This window comes from Crinia signifera, chromosome 11 (genome assembly GCF_055691185.1).
Source record: "Crinia signifera chromosome 11, ASM5569118v1, whole genome shotgun sequence".
Lineage (NCBI taxonomy): Eukaryota > Metazoa > Chordata > Amphibia > Anura > Myobatrachidae > Crinia > Crinia signifera.
The window spans coordinates 68,959,081-68,977,266 of record NC_139227.1 but is presented as its reverse complement, the minus strand read 5'-3'; the positions used below and the strand labels follow the sequence as shown (position 1 = coordinate 68,977,266).

General features: G+C 43.7%; 1 protein-coding gene across 1 annotated transcript in view; it reads right to left on the bottom strand.

The window, feature by feature from the left end:
* Positions 1-18,186, bottom strand: part of AHNAK (AHNAK nucleoprotein) — a 59,298-nt gene that overhangs the window by 16,873 nt on the left and 24,239 nt on the right. The window contains exons 2-4 of the mRNA XM_083165184.1: positions 4,615-4,692; positions 1,677-1,827; positions 1,331-1,518 (exon numbers count right to left, since the gene is read on the bottom strand). Of these exons, the coding sequence (XP_083021310.1) occupies positions 1,331-1,518; positions 1,677-1,827 (339 nt within the window). The 5' untranslated portion in view covers positions 4,615-4,692. The remainder of the gene's footprint in view (positions 1-1,330; positions 1,519-1,676; positions 1,828-4,614; positions 4,693-18,186) is intronic.

Here is an 18,186-nt window from a genome sequence, read left to right as displayed (position 1 = left end):
AGAAAAAAGCGTGCTCTGCTCTTTGCAACCATTCCTCAATGAAACCTGTCCACCACATATAGGACCCTTCATCAGACGCCGCCCCCGCCCCCCCTCACACGCGCGGCCCCCGTACACCTTCCAATGGATGATTTATATAATCATCCATTCGCAGACGGAGAGACATCATTCGATGGTCGGCGACCATCAATTGATTTCTCCAGCGCTCGCAGTTCAGAGACACCTATATGGTGACTCTAAACTGTGGGCTCCCTGTGCGAGGACAGGGCGGGCAGCTGCCCGCCTCTCAGCCCCGGCCTCATTAGCCTGAGAACGTCCATGAAAAAACGCTGGGCGATCCCATATGCTAATGGGGCTGCCCGGCGCCCCCCGCCCGCTGTGTAGGGTGAATGCACCATCGGTCCTCCGTGCGAACAAACGGAGGACCCAATAAATCAGAATAAGGTCCATATTACAGATTTCATTGCTGCAACTCATCCTCAGCTCTTCAAAAAAAGAAAACTATATTAAATAGCTATGAATGCATTATCTGCAGTATTTATGTTCTGTATGAATGGCATCACATATTGCATTCCTTAAAATTGTGATCATTCATATCATGGGCTGGAATAAGACGCTGTGGTGCCTTAAGCAAGATACTGGTTAGGGTCCCTTTCTCATCTATTTATATCACTATATTTACATACCCTTATATGATTATCTCTATACACAGTGCGTGCCACTATCACATACCGGTTACACACCGATCACTATACACAGGTCACTGTATTGCTGTGTGTGCAGTGTATATTAATGTGTAATAACTGCATCCCCTAAACATATTATGGCTCTGTAGGGTCAGTCGGGATATAATAAAGCAATCTTTGGGGTGAGGTTCAGTCTCAGTAATGGAGTATCAGTAATGTTGCCAAGTGAGAACATAATACAGGTGGTATAGCAGGAGAATGTGTACTGAAGACATGTCAATACTCTCCCCCCCCCCTCCCTTCCTCCCTGACAGCCAATGCCGGAAACCTGAATCGATATCGGCGGCTGCATGATTGACCCATCTGTACACACTGTTAGTATTGTGCCATGCCTTGACTGAGGGCAAAATATTGGCTATTGTATTTGCTGCTTTTTTTGGAACAGGTCCGATATAGTCTTCCCAACAGAACTTTTAACAATATAACAAACAATACATTGTTGGAAAGGTGGCACAACTTTGCTTTGATAAACATGGTTCAAGGTAGCCTTAAGAAATGTAACTTTATATCATACTGCAAAATATCCACTCACATATAGATATCATTAAGGTCATTCAAAAACATAAATAATGGGACTCACTCACCAGAACAACGTCAGGACTTTTCAGGCTAAAGACGTCATGTGAATGGGTCATGCCAGGAAGAGGGGATCGATCTCCTTTCCTCTGTAACTTGAGACCTACGGTATGGTGTCCTACATTCGCCAGTAGATGTTGTATGTCTTCTGAGGACATGTTGTCAAAGTAGACGGTTGCTCCAACAATCTGATCACCTAAACAAACCAAAACATATATTTATATTTTTTCATATTTACATGGGATCATATTAGGAAATCTTTCCTAATTCCCCTCTTTTCCATAATACAGACTATCACCAGCCCACCTCAGGAGGCTGGGAGCAGCTATTTATTTCTTGCTATACAGCACTCACCTTCCTTTACAACTCCTGTTTTGGCAGCTGGTGAGTTCTGTACCAGCTGTTTCACATATACACCTTCATCATTCTTGTCCAGGGTTAGACCCATTGATCCACTTCCTTTCCAATTGGGGAGCAAAAGTTCCCGAGTATCTTCCTCCTCCATCTGACAAAATAAAAACCATCACCACATGGTCACTTCATCGACATAATATAAAATAGGATTTATAATATTCCATGGTTGTCATCACTGAATGGAAGTATCATATATGCACAAACTCACATAACATACCCTGATCATAGTCAGATTGTCAACAACCCTCTATGATCTTCTGTTATTATCTACTTATGGGAGGGTTAGTTGTAGGAAATTTCTTAAACACATTGCTTTCTATGAAAATCAGTTGAGATCTTCATCCACTAGTGCGATTTGGCCTCTTTCCAACCGATTCTGAGCTCCTGGAAGAAGGTATCGGATGAAAAGTGGCCACATCGCATGCATTTTCCTCCGACTCCGATCCGAAGTGCGTTCTTGGATCGGAGTCGCAGATCTTACGGGCTGCCATGAATATTTATCACAGCCCTTAAGACCCCCATACATAAGGCCGACTTGTCCTTAGGACAAGTCGGACCCAATTCTCATGTGAGCCGCCCGGCAGCTCCCTGGGAGGCTCACATACAATTTGGCACTTGATGAGCCAAATTTTACATGTGATAAATCGCTTGCGATTTATCACATGGCGGGGAGCAGGGGATAGGCGGTGAGGGGCAGGGGGCCGGCGGTAATCCTCATCAGGGGGAGCAGTGGGGCGGGTAGCGGGTCCCTGAGCGCTTAGCTGGCGGCGCCGGTGAGTGCTGATCTGGCCAGGCGGTGTGATCACAGATATCAGCACAGCGCTGCGGGACGGGCAGTGCAGTGGTGGATTTTAGATTTTTAAAATACCTGTCAAATGACTGGCCGTTCTCTGATTGGCTGAAAGCAGCCAGTCATTTGACAGGTATTTTAAAAATCTAATACCGGCCACTGCACTACACTGCCCATCCCACAGCGCTGCTGATATCTGTGATCACACCGCCCGGTCAGGTCAGCACTCGCCGGCGCCGCCAGCTAAGCGCTCAGGGACCCGCTGCCCGCCCCACTGCTCAGCCGGTCAGTCTGCATGCATATGCCTGTCAGGTGGGCAGGCATATGCATACAGGGAAGTTGGACGTGATCTTATGTGCGGACCGTCCGACCTTCCTGATCCGGTCCGATGCGCACGGGACCACGCATAGGATCGGATCAGATGTCAAACACCTGCAATTTTGGGCCGATTTCACCCAGTTATCGGCCCAAAGTGCCGAAATCGAATGAAATCATCCCAAAATCGCATAGTGTATGGGGGCCTATAGCCATGAATGGGATCACATATGATACATCGTATGCAACAGGACTGCATATGATGTGTCATATGCAATCCTGCTGTCCGACAGCTGCTGGGTGAGTTGGTGGGGTATTGCATCAGCTTACATTTGTTATATAAATTCAAATAAAAAAATGTTGTGTAAAAAAGATTATAGATTTCCTATATGAATGAAAAATTACAGGCCATTACGATGAATAAAAATGATTGCTTGACAATTTCACACCTATTTTGACCAATTCACTTGGCACTCAAAGGGTTAATACTAAAGAGCTACATTGCACTCAAAACAATATGAAAATGCCAGGAGATGGTGAGAACGGCGAGAAGGACGATATGAAAACTGCGGTCGTTCTTCAAGACTCTAACAAAGTGTGGGATATTGCCGTCATTAATCATATGAGGTAAACTTGTGTTTTAACTGTAGCTGTCCCTTAATACTTACAGGAGCTTTAATGCTCTTATGTTTGTGTACATAAAAGGGGAGCAATTCAATTGTTTTTCTATTTCATTTGTGTGCCCAACAGAGCAATTCAACTGTTGCGTTGTTCATGTGCGAATACCCATTGGTGCACATATTTTAGCTCACAGTCTAATTATGTTAATAATTATTATATTAATCTTCCATATAAATCTATCCCTACATTCTGAAGGGGATTACACACATTTCGATCCTGGCGGCCATCGATACCGATTCGATATCTATGGTCGCCGGGACCCAGCTGTTTGCTGGAATCGAACAGGAAGGAGGGAGGGTGGCGTGCGGGGGGAGGTATGTCTAGACTTGCCAGGCAAATCTATATCTGCTTTTTATCCCAGGGACGCAGAGCTGCGCATTGGGATCAAATCTAGATCAAAGGCAGTTAACACTGTTCGATTTCAATTCGATTTTGCTTCTAGAAGCAAAATCAAATTGAAAACGTGTCCAATTCGAACCGTGTGTGCGCCCCCATTAAACACAACTGTACTTCTTGTCCGAAGATAGATTGGAAGCTCTGGCAGAGAAGACAGACACTGTGCAAAGCGCATGGCTGCCCTTATTATTCTCTCCCCGACATGAAAAAAGGTCGGCACTGCCATTAGGTCGACAGTGTATAGGTCGACAGTCAAAATGTTCGACATGGTTTTTTTCACTGTTTTTTTTACCCAAATGTTGACACAGTCGACATGGGCACAGTTTGAAGTGAAACGCGGCCCCTCGCATCGCTCGCTTCGCTGGCAATGCTTCGGGCACACTATTATAATCTAACTCCACGCTGTAGTGGATGGTAGGGCATGAAATACCGCCGGTCGGCTCAAAAAACAGTGAAAAAACCTTGTCTACCTTTTGACTGTCGACCTAGACACTGTCGACCTAATGGCAGTGTCGACCTATTTGCATGACAACCTATTTGCATGTCGACCTATTTGCATGTCGACCTTTGTGTTTGTCTAACTAATGGTGTCTATCTAATGGCTGTCTATCTTTTTGCTGTAGACAAATAGTCCGGATACCCTTGTTGCTTCTCCCACAACACATACACAAATGCACAAACATTAAACATAATTACCTTGATTTGTTGAGTCAGTTACCTTGTACAAGACTTTGCTGGCTCTGACTGCACATATGTTTGCATTAGGACTTCAGGCTGTAAGATACAAGGAAAAAGTTTTCAGATATTAGCAAAAGGCATGCAAAAATGTTAAAAGTCGCATGTACCGCACCATTCTGCATAGCACACCATTTATACTTTGTGTACAAGCAATACACACGGGTACATAAAGAAGCCTACAATGTCTGTATATACACAGACAGATTGTGCAGGGTGTGGGCCTTTATAAAGTGTGGATAGCCATACAAATCATGTGACATTAAACAAACCTCCCTGTGTAAATATTATACAAAGAATTGAAGATAAAGACTCCTTCTCCCATGACTCTGGCCAAGTCAATAGATCATACGCCCCAAATTAACTAGACACTGCTGCTGTATATAAGAGCGACCTTCTCTAGCTCCTGCAGCAATGGATTAAAATGACGGATACATACATGCACGTCACCATATCCAACCATTGATTTAACAAAAAACAACATATATATAAGTAATACGTAACTAAGTCATATTACTGTGTAGAGATATAAGCAAAGGTGAGGTGAAATGCCATACAAATTGTAGATGTACAAAGTTCTAGCAATGTTAAAATTCCGTATAGCTGCCATACTACAGAAGAACCTCTTAGGTTTGTAAACAATCATTTCACACGATTTAAGTTCTATGCTGTCTGCTGCTAGACCTCTCCAGTTTGGAAGAGACAGACTATACTGCTGCTAGACCTCTCCTGTTTGGAAGAGACAGACTATACTGCTGCTAGACCTCTCCAGTTTGGAAGAGACAGACTATACTGCTGCTAGACCTCTCCTGTTTGGAAGAGACAGACTATACTGCTGCTAGACCTCTCCAGTTTAGAAGAGACTGGCTATACTGCTGATAGACCTCTCCAGTTTAGAAGAGACAGACTATACTGCTGATAGACCTATTCAGTTTGGAAGAGACGGGCTATACTGATGCTAGACTGCTTAGTTGACTGCCTTTTGCACAGTACAGGTTGAGTATCCCTTATCCAAATATCCGTTAACCAAATTATTCCGAAAGCCATACATTCCAGAAAGGGTTTTTTTTTTGGGGGGGGGGGTACCCCCTCCCGGCCCCCGGAAGGGTGGGCAACCCTCCCGGATTCAGGTGGGACCCCCGCTGACCCCCGGATCGCGGCATTAAAATGCCGCAATCCTCGGGTCTCAGAGGAGGGGGCAGAGCTAAAACGGCACAATCACGTCATTTTAGCCCCGCCCCCTCCATGGAGATCCCTGAATTCGCTGCTTTTACCAGTATGGGGGCGGGCTTAGTGATGTCACTCGTAAGCCCCGCCCCCTGAGCGGCTGCTGAAACTCTCCTCTCCGGGCTTCTCCCGGAGAGGAGAATGTTAAAGTCGGCAACCCTGGGTTATTCCAATGGGCTGATTATATCAGAAATGTCTGTGGGACTCATAGTAGAACCACTGGATGGAACAGTTGGGTTTAAAACATTTACCCAGATTTTTATCTTGTGAAATGTGTGAATGTATCGGCCAACTTTCAGTCCATCATGTGATGTATTTCTTTGCATTACATTTCACATTTAAAGAAGCCTTAATATAAACATTCTAGTACTATTTGCTAATCCATGAGTTACTACTGAACAAGACAGTCATTTTTCACAGTTTCTAAAGGGAGTGGTCAACCCGATACTGTATATATAATAAAAGGTATTAGAAGGCACAAGTCATCTTGTGACTATATATATAATATACATAATGTTACTGGCCGTCAATAACAGAAACCACATACATGCAAATACAGAGACTTAGTATAAACAGCTTCTAACTGGAATAAGTTCTTGTATAAAATTAACTTTTGTGGAAGTAATAGCAAATCTACACAACAATGAATCAGTGACAGCATTTGTATTTCCGACACACTAATTCCTCACCAATGATCAAACATATTTCCTTACAGAGAATATTTGTCATTCACCTCAGATTTTTTCCCCATTGAAGCTTAGCATTCTAATTATGTATAACATTAACATAGTCATATCAATGTTCCATATAAAACTGTTCCAGTTACGGTCTAAAACTTTTTGTTCAAAAAAATTAAACTGAAAGTTGTAACTGTGCAAAGTACATGGTTACCACTATTATAATCTTCCCATCCCACTCACACAACGCATACGCAAACATGGTGCTGCATTTTCTCAAACATGAATTATATATATATATAAAAAAACAAAAAACATATTGATGCAGACTTCAGTGGAAAGCGGTCAGCCCAAAAGACTGAGAAGGGGCAAGGGAAAAACAGTGTTTGGTAGAAACTTCACTGTGATTTTTTTTTATTTTTTTTAAAGTACATGGGGTTAGTAAAAAAAGGGGAAAGACTTGGTTTAGAAACAAAGCAAGATTGTTGTGTTCTGAGAACAGAGAGGCTTTGAGGTGCAGGAATGCAAGGAGGCCATGCAGAGACATGCAGGAAAGGCTGTGTGATCTAGCAGAGCTGGTTTATCCATGTATAAAGCCACATATACCTCTCCGATTACAGAAAGGCTGAGAAGGGAGAGAGAGAGGATCTACCATACACACGTCTGCAACATCTGCAGCTGATAAACTCCCCCGCCTCATCCCCCACACTCTAATAGTAGGAAAATATTTCTCAGATTAAGAATCACCTTTCTAGCCCATTTTCTAGCACTAATTGGCAAACACTCAACAGTTTTTATGTCATGTTTACATACCTCAACTATCTTCACAAAAATAGTTACCATGACATTAGCTAACGACCCACAGGTATATTTGATATATATGTAAAAATATAGCACACACATATTCCGCAGCACTTTACCCATACTTGCCTACCCTCCCGGAATGGAGCAAATCGGGTCCCCCTCCCGGCCCCGCGGGAAGGTGGGCGAGTCTCCCGCATTGTAGCAACAGCCCCTGCTACCCCCTTCCCCGGGCTTCTCCTGCAGAGGAATTTTAAAAAGTCGGTATGTATGACTTTAAAGGCCCCCATACACTATGCGATTTTGGGACGATTTCATCCGATTTTAGCACTTTGGGCCGATAACCGGGTGAAATCGGCCCAAAATCGCGGGTGTGTGATATCTGATCCGATCCGATGAGAGCTCTCAGCCAATCAGAGAACGGCCAGTCATTTTACAGGTTTTTTAAAAATCTAATACCCGCCACTGCGGGGCGTCCAGCTGCTCCCGCAGTGCTGCTGAATGAGAGACTGTGATCATCACACGGCCCCGGCCAGGTCAGAACTCGTCGGCGCCGCCAGCCAAGCGCTCAGGGACCCGCTGCCCGCCCCACTGCTCCCCCTGATGAGGATCACCGCCGCCCCCACCACCGCTGCACCTCACCGCCCGCCCCCTGCTCCCCGACATGTGATAAATCGCAAACGATTAATCACATGTCAAATTTGGCTCATCAAGTGCCAAATTGTATGTGAGCCTCCCGGGGAGCTCCCGGGCGGCTCACAGGAGAATTGGGTCCGACTTGTCCTGAGGACAAGTCGGCCTAATGTATGGTGGCCTTAAGGCATAGCTGCCTTCCCTCCTGTACATACCTCCCAACTTTTGCCCTGAACAAATAGGGACACTCGCGCGGGTGCCCGAAAAGGGGGCGGGGCGTATGTAAATGAGGGTGCGGCTTATGCTAATTAGCCGCAACCTCATTTTCATACGAGAATAGAAGCTGTGTGCATGCGCACAGCGTCTATTCTACTAGATTGGGGGGTCTCCCAACTGCCACCCCCCGCAGCGGGACAATGCCTGCCGCGGGTGGGACAGCGGGACAGGACCCAAAAATCGGGACTGTCCCTCTAAAATCGTGACAGTTGGGAGGTATGCCTGTATTCTGCAGGAGACTCCCTGAAATACCATAAATCTCCCACTCTCCCTCATTAGTCTAGCAATCTCATTCATTTCACCTAGCCCACAGTACACCGTTACATTTTTTTGGAAGAAAGGAATGAGAGATAGATACATTTACATTGAATTGATAGATGAGTGGGCAAAAAAATGGAAGATGAGGTTCAATGTAGATAAATGCACCTTGGGAGACACAACCAGTGTGCAAGTTACAACCTTAGCGGAGAGGAACTGGGTAATTCCATACTTGAAAAGCATCTAGGAGTCCAAATAGACAGCAAACTGGGATGTAGTGCCCATTGTAATGTAGCTACAAAAAAGGCTAACAAAATTCTGGCATGTATTAAGAGGGGAATGGAAACTAGGAACTCAAGGGTAATTATGCCACTGTATAAAGCATTGGTGAGACCTCACTTCGAGTACGGAGTGCAGTTCTGGGCCCCACACTATAAAAAGGACATCATAGAATTAGAAAAAGTCCAAAGGCGAGCAACAAAGCTTATTAGGGGAATGGAGAATTTAAGCTACGGGGAGAGATTAAGCAATTTGGGACTATTTACATTGGAAAAGAGACGGGGGGACATGTTCAACATGTACAAGTATATCAAGGGCCAATAAAAGGAACTGTCACACACCCTCTTTTCTACTAGAAAGGAATCTAGGACACGAGGGCATGAGTATAGATTAGAAGAAAAAAAATTTCATTCAGCTAGTAGAAAGAATTTCTTTACGGTCAGAACAGTCAAACTCTGGAACTCTCTTCCCAGAGAGGTGGTAACGGCTGGCTCATTAAATGCGTTCAAAGCAAAGTTGGACAAACATTTACTGGAGAAAAAACAAATAAGAAATATAATCTGTCTGTAAAATATCAGAACCTACCAAATCAGCAATGGATATCTATACCAGGTTGAACTAGATGGACGCAAGTATTTTTTCAGCCTTACCTACTATGTAACTATGGGGTTTATTCTAGTTCATTCTTTCTGACAAAATCCTTCTTAGATGGACAAAACCATGTGCACTGCAGGGGGGCAGATGTAACATGTGCAGAGAGAATTAGATTTGGGTGAGTTTTTTTGTTTCTGTGCAGGGAAAATACTGACTGCATGATTTTACACTGCAATATAGATCTCACTTTGAAGAAAAACCCCACCCAAATCTAATTCTCTCTGCACAAGTTACATCTGCCCCACCCACAGTGCACATGGTTTTGTCCATCTAAGAAGGATTTTGTCAGAAAGAATGAACTAGAATAACCCCCTATGTAACTATGAATCATCAGCACCATTTCCAAGCACTGTAGCAAGTATAGTAGCTCTTACTAACTGCTTTGGGGCTCATCTACATTTGGATATGTTGTGTAAAAGATTCCTCTCAGATGTAGCAGTACACACCCACACTTCTTGGTGCCACGTTCACAATCTGTTTTCACAATCTCTCCATATATGGAACTAGACACGCCCTATGGGTGGAGCATGACACGCCCCCTCAATGGGGCCCTGCGCACAATTCTGTTACCAACTATAATCACTCTGTAATTGGTTTTCAAAAGTAGGCAAGTATGCTTTACCGAGAATATTTCAACATTTAGATCAGCTCCTGCCGCAGTGGAGTTTACAATCTAGATTCTCTACCACATGTACACACAGACGATCTAGGGTTACATTTGTTGGATTGTGGGAGAAAACATGGAGCACCCTCTGGAAACCTGCGCAGGGATGGGAGAATATACAAACTCCACACCGAGCCAGGTTGGGAATTGAACCCATGACCTCAGTGCTATGAGGCAGTAATGCTAACCATTGCACCGTCCGTGTTGCCAAATTAACGATATAGTGGTTCATATTAGACGATATGCTGTTATATTAGACGACTTGTTATTGTGCATATAGTTTATTTGTGTACCCACATTTAGTAGAAAAATCTGCGAGTCTTAAGGATGTATGTGGTGTACTTCCAAGGTGCATTTAACTAGAAACACAGCAATTCCATATCACACAAACAAATGAGCATACATACTAACAGCACTGGGGAGGTGCAGCCTTATAAATGGAAAAACCACATTACCCTAGTCATACATTATATAATGTAACACAGTGTAATGTACAAAGGAATATTCTCTTGACAGTATTGCTAAAGTTTCATATTCTGTATATATTACACCCACCCACACACACACACACGTCCTTAGATCACCACGTTACAAATCCACTGGGAATTTTTTTTCCTACAGTAGCACGCATAGAAATGACAAATGTGAATAAATGCCACGGCTGTAGCTAATATTCCAACAGTCAACAGAAGTGTCTGAATCAGTGATATGCAATAGGCGGGCCACCAACTTCTAGAGGCTGCTCCTAATCTCAATTGGGGCTTGATGCAGAGGAAGACTTAGCAAGTGTACTCAAGTTATGCTTCGGACCCTTGTACCCTGTCTGCGGGGTAAGTTGTCCCATGTCTAAAATATACCAAAAGCCACATGCAAATTTTTGTATGCATGCATAATTAGCATAACTTATTAGCATCAGATCCTTTAAGTCCTGCAAGTTGATGGAGCATAGTAACATCCCAAAGATTCTCAAAAGGTTCACGGGGGGATTTGTCAACACCATGAATTCTTAGTCATGTTCCTATTCCTGAACCAGTTTTTGCAGTGTGGCAGAGCACATTATCTTGCTGAAACAGGTCGCTGCAAACAGGGAATACTGTTGCCATGAAGTAGTATATTTGGTCTGCAACAATGTCCAGGAAGGTGGTGCGTGTCAAAGGAACATTGCCCAGAACATCACACTGCCTCTGTTGGCTTGCCTTTTTTCCATTGTGCATCCTTGTGCCATCTCTTCCCCACATAAACAACTCACACATACTCAGCCATCACAATTTAGCACTTGCCTTGTCAAAGTTGCTCAGCTCCTTCTTCGCGCCCATTTTTATGCTTCCAATACATCAACATCAAGAACTGACTCACACACACACACACACACACACAATAAGGTAATACACACTAAAATTACACTTAGATATTAGGTGCTGTACTATTGCTTTGTCTTTTTGGTGTGTTTTAAATATGACTCATCGGCTTTATGTGCACTGCTGTCTACTTGGAAAATCCATTTAAATTGTAATAAAGCCAGGTACACCCTGGAGCAATGGGGAGTCCTTCTGACATTCCCTTCAGCCCATATCATCTGTATACACTGGAGCGATGTTGGCCTGTCACTAGTATAATTCCCAACAGAGGCCCTTATTCTGATTGAGTCGGATGGCTCCGTGTGCGGTCGGATGGCCGATGTTTGGTATTTGCAGAGGCGTATCTGGAACACGGAGTGAGGTCCATGCAGAAATCGATCGTACGGAACCATCCGAGCAGGGGGTGGAGAGGGGCGTTTGGACTCATTACCGTATGCCCCGCGTTTCATGGGCGTTCCAATGAAACCGCTGGGCATACGTATGGTAATGCGGCCGTGATGCACGTGTGGGGGGCAGACAACTGACATAAGGGCAGATGTATTAAGCCTGGTGAAGAGATAAACTGGAGATAAAGTGGAAGGAGATAACACACCAGCCAATCAGATCCCAACTGCCATATTTCAAACACAGCTGATTGGCTGGTGCGTTATCTCTTCCAAGTTATCTCCACTTTATCTCCACTTTATCTCTTCTCCAGGCTTAATACATCTGCCCCATAGTCGGATGTCAGCTGCCCACCCATATCCCTGCTTTCATACGGAAAAGTGTCCGAGTGGTCTGGAGCACTCGGTGCTGCCTGACTGCTCGGTCAATCATTCGGTTCCTGTCAGAAATACGCATCCGTCCGAATCAACTACAATAAGGGCCAGAGTCTAATACCCTTTTACACCTTAAACCCTGGTCACAGGTGCACGTCTCCACCTGGCATAATTTTGACGGGTGAAATCACCGTAAGCCGGCTTTTTTTATTGCAGTGAATAGGTCCCGGGTGGATACCCGTTTACACTGCACCACAATCCGGGTTGAGCCCGTGTTTAACTCAGAACATTTGCCGGGTTGAAATCAGAGGACCCGGGTCAGACCGTTTAAATCAGCCGCAAACCCGGGTTTTTGCACGTTCCCGTTACCAGAGTTGGTGTAAAAGGGGTATTAGTCTAAATAGAGACAAGTGGAGTATGGGAAAGTGTGTGGCCATGTAAACCCTGGGATGTGACCACAGTATGGAGAATAACCAAAAAATAACACCAAAAAGTGATGTATTGGAGGTATGCCTTAGGACCACAGCTTCTATTGGGTAATACCATCTAAAGATGAACTTTGTCAACGTGTCTAGACTTGGTAAATACAGGAATTTCTGTTCTTAGTACATCCCACCTCAAATTAAAAGACACTATTGGGAAATATTAACCCTTTGAGTGGCAAAATAGGTGTGAAAATTGCCAAGTAACCCATTTTATCAACCCTTTGATTTGCTGTGAGAGACCCTCAAAATATCCGTTAAAAATGCCAGCGCCACTCGCGACTTTTGGGTGCAGCATGTAACTAAACAATCAATTCATTGACTTGGCTATATGTGTATTTGTTTATACTAAAAGAACAGTCGCTGTGAGCGATGCTGGCATTTTTAGCGGATATTTTGAGGATCGCGCACAGCAACATTGGCACTCAAAGCGCTAAAAAAACATTCTCTGTGAAGTACAATATAAAAGAGTAACATTTTGGTGTATAATAATAATAATAAATCTGCCCAGGCAAGATGATGAAAAAAGTAAGAACCATGTAGCACTGCTTTTCCGAAACTGAAAAGAAATTACTAACCATAGCTGTTTTACAATGGAGATACATTTCATATATAGAACTATAAAAAGCGTAGACTGTGGAAATGGCCATGTGGAAAACGGTTGGCATAAAAATCCATCTACAATCGCCAAAATCTAAGTTGATCCAAAATGCAGATTTTCACAACCACAGCTGTATGCATGTACATATTTTTTTCCATTATGCAATTAGGTTAAAAAGGAGCAATGATCTATAATAAAATAAATACTGCTTTATGTCATAGGCCCATTTATATAATCATTGCAATATAGCTACACAGCTTCATAAATGACATTAAAACAAGCAAGCTAAAATATGGTTGCATTTTACCAAAGCTAAATGTGATATAACAATAAAAAAAAGGGAGTAGGATTACCATGAAATGCATTTTTAAGATTCTAGTTCTTATACTATACAACTTAATGACATAAAGAGCAAGATGCACTAAGCTTCAAAAGTGAAAAATGGAGAGTGATAAACAACCAACCAATCAGCTCCTGTCTGACATTTTTCAAATGCAGTCTGTGACATGGCAGCTGATTGGCTGGCGGTTTATCACTCTCCATTTTATCAATTTTGAAGCTTAGCGCATCTGGCCCACAATCAGTAGTGGATTGTGGTCTCTTGCTCGCAATGGAAATAAAAACACTGGTAACGATGAATGAATCTGGGAACACAAAGCAGAGCATCCAGTTTACCAACCACAGAGTACTTTTACATTTCCAGTAGCCCACACTTAGGAGTTCATCTACTGTATATAGACAGCTGGTAATGAGCCCGCACCCTGCAGAGCATACTCCATGGCATACATGCTGGTTTTCTATAGCCGTCTAATGGGTACAGGAGGCCAACTTTGGAGAGGGTGAGGAGGACATCTATGGCATCTATACCAACAGATGAGCGGCAGCGGGCAGCAATGATGCAGGAGTGCGCAGCAGCACTTCCCGCTCATCGATGCCCCACACACACTGGGCGGTCTTTATTCTGAAAGCCGCTCAGACGAGAAAACATGAAAGTCGCCCAGTATGTACAGGGTTTAAGAGCCATATTCAATTGTAATATCGCGCCTGATCTCCTGTCTAAAGTGACAGGAGATGGCAGGCGATATGCAATTGATCTTTTCTTCACACTGATCACGTTAATTAAGGTCGGTTTTAGCCAAAGATATCAGCTAAATACAACCAAACTAATGGGCATGCCATGAAAATTCCCTTTTGATCGATCAAACAGGTGATTTTTTTCGCGGGTGTGCGAGCTGAAATTCCATTACCGATTGCCGGATGCGCCTGAACGGAGCTACATTTCAATAGCTCTGTTGGACGCCCTCTAGTGGTCGCCGCCAGCCTTATGAGTATAGATTTTAAGTAATATTTGTTGACAGGTGACTTAATTAGTATCTCAGTTATGGATATCACTATAGTGTGCTTTGAGAACCGAGGTTGAGAAACACTGCTCTAGAAGGATAGAGGGGGGCCAGATATGTATAAACCCGAACAAGTTTTCTAAAGCATAGAATCTTTTTGTGCGTCTCTTCCCTAAAACGTGTCTTATTCGCATCTCTATTTAAATAAGAGGCACAAGCAGACTACGCTGATTAAAAGGATATGCAGCATGTGCATAGTGTGTGGGTGACTGCAGGCTAGACCAGGAAGGGCACATCTGTATAAGGATGAGGAAAGGAATGCAATCAGGCCTGCAAGAGTAGCCCCTTCTCTGCAGTACTAAAGGTTCCCATACACAACCGATGGTGCACATCCCATCGCAAAGCTGCCCACACTTTTTGAACTAGATTGAAACTCATTGAGCGTGAAAAGTGATAAAATGGACAGTGATAAACCACCAACCAATCGGCTACTACCTGTCATTTTTCAAACACAGCCTGTGACATGACAGGTTGAAGCTGATTGGCTGGTGGTTTATCACTCTCCATTTTATTACTTTTCAAGCTTAGTACATATGGCCTCTAGTTCAAAACGCATAGAGTTATCGCTCCGTGTATGGGACTACAGGCTACAGCAAGAAGCAGTATAAATCACAGCCCTTCAGGCACCTGTCCATGTTTTTTTGTTTATTTTAATTCTACCAGACTGCAGCTCCTCTACTCAGAAGGGTCTTTTAATCTGGGACCGTGATTGCCCTGAAATTTAAAAAAAAAAAAAAGTATACTGGATCTGTATCTCTGTTCAATTATCCATTTTGATTATTGATTAATATAGATTTGTACATTGTTTGCACAGTTTACATGCCACAAATAGGTCACTAGAATTTTCCTTGAAATGTAATTAAGAGGGTCTATTTATAATGGTCAGTGGGAGCTGTAAAGGGTTTTTAAAGCGCAGTGGATTGTGTAAGAGTCTTGCTCTGAATGTCATAGCTGGATTCCAGGTAATGTGAGAAGCAGAATGCTCCATGGAATGTTTTGACGCTATTTTCATCTTTGTCACATGTGTCAGGGCACAGGGGCAACAGGATCGTGTGTCTACGAGACATTCACGGGACATCAAGTGGTGCAAAAAAAGAGGTCTCCCTTAGTGAGGCAGTATTGCACTTACTAGTAAGGGACTCCAGTGTCCCCAAACTCATCCGTGTCAGTAGTATATACAACGTCCACGTGACAGTAATCTGGCACTTGGAGAGCTGAGAAGTTAAATAAGTGCTGGCAGTAAACTTATTTAATACAGGGTATTCCCTTGTTCTGCCCAACACCACAGAATGGTATGTACTTGGAACTCTTTTTTTTTTTTTTAGACCAACTCGGGATTTAAATTCCGGGGACATGCAGGGACATTACTGGGTTGGAACCCTTTGCACATGCTTTTGAAGAAGGAACATCCGGGGTTGCAACCTTTCACACTGAACCTGGGATTACCCTGCATTTCTATGAGAATTTCATTACAAATGGACTTTCTTAGACCGACAAAGATGATGTCATTAGAAAGGGAGGGGAGAGGGTAGAGGGAGGGTGGGCCTTTGCAGACATTGCAGGGGTAAAATAGCACTGCTGGGGTCTGTTGTGCCACAGAGTTTGCACAGTGTCTTCCTGTATGCCATGGGTCCTCAAACTGCGGCCCTCCAGATGTTGTGAAACTACAAATCCCAGCATGCCTTGCCACAATTTTGCTATAAGGGAGTGTTAAAACTGTGGCAAGGCATGCTGGGATTTGTAGTTTCACAACATCTGGAGGGCCGCAGTTTGAGGACCCATGCTGTATGCTGTATGATTGCCAATGCAGACATTGCAGGCTTGCAGGGGATAAATATCATTGCTGGGGTCTGTTGTGCCACAAAGCTTGCCCAGTGTCTTCTTGCATGCTGTGTGATGCCTTGATGCGCGTCTCTGGAAATCCACAACAGGAAGTTGCCTTGCTAGCCTATCAGCATTAGCATAGGCAACATGGGAAGGAGGGACATGTTCCTGCACCTTTTTAACACCAGTCAGTAGCCCGGGAAGGTCCTGGGAGCAATCCTGCTAGTTGACAGGGTTGAAATCCCGGCACTTCGTTCCCAGGATTTTGGCCCGGGAGCCTTTCACACCAGTGCTAGTCCCGGGTTGTTCTCGGGCCCAACACATGAATTGTGGCTGGTGTGAAAGGGGTATAATATATGCAGTACCTATAATAAATGTTATAGGTGCTGCAATATAAATATATAAGAAATACACATATCTTATGCATTGCAGAGGGGTTGGCTATACAGTATGGAGTGTCTGTAGGCCCTGAAGCAGCATTTCTCACCCCTTGTTCTAAATCATGCAAACCACATTCCTGAGCTAAGTGGTAGTAGAGGGGTGGCTCTAGGAAAGAGAATTTTTCGACTTACCCCTGTCACAAGGGCAGGCTGGGGCCTGCATTTCCCACAAACACAGTAATGCAAGCTGCTAATTGGTTAACTAAACTAGAAAACAGAAGCTTTCATTATACCACTGATTAAATGATGTTAAATATGACATACAGAATTATAGTGCCAGTGTAATGATAGTGTCTGGGGAGATACGTTGTACATTTCTGATACAGACAGTTGCAATAATGCCTGGCAGGATCAGCAACTAGCAGCAGGAGTGACAGAGCCAGGAGAACAGCTTTGCTCTGTGCTGCTGCTGCTATTAATAACAGATTGTGACAGAAGCTATACTATGACTAAAAGTTCTGATATTGCAGCAAATATGGCGCAATACTGAAGCATACGTGGCCCCATAAACTCAGCGCATAAAAACATGGTTATATAATACACGGTTACCAAAACTATGCATGTCAACCTAAATAGGGTTGTTCTAGTGACTAGTTGACATAGTGTCACAATGGCTCTAATTGTGCGGAGTTTGTATATTCTCCCCGTGTATGCGTGGGTTTCCTCCGGGTACTCCGGTTTCCTCCCACAATCCACATATATACTGGTAGGTCAATTGGCTTCCAACAAAATTATCCTTAGAATTTCTGTGTGTGTGTTTACATATGGTAGGGAATATAGATTGTAAGCTCCACTGGGGCAGGGACTGATGTGAATGTTCAAGTATACTCTGTAAAGCACTGCGGAATATGTGTGCGCTATAAAAAAAAATATAAAAAACTGTTAATAAATAAACAGTGTAAGAAGGAAACAATCTAAGCATGTACACTCAAACTGTGGGTCCTGACCATCTCAGAATGGGGTCACGACTCCATGTTGCTGACCATCAGATTAATGTGTCTATGGAAGGGGGAACAGGGGATAAGTCATTAAGTAAACGCCCTCTGCTTCCCCCTTCCATCCCTCTTTCCCCTTTTCCATCCCCGCATTACCCACTGCCTCCCTGTCACAATAGCTGGTACTTCAATTCACTGACCACACAGGTGGCGGCCATTCTGTGGTATCTTGCTGGGGTCCTGTCAGGGGCGTAAGTAGATATTCG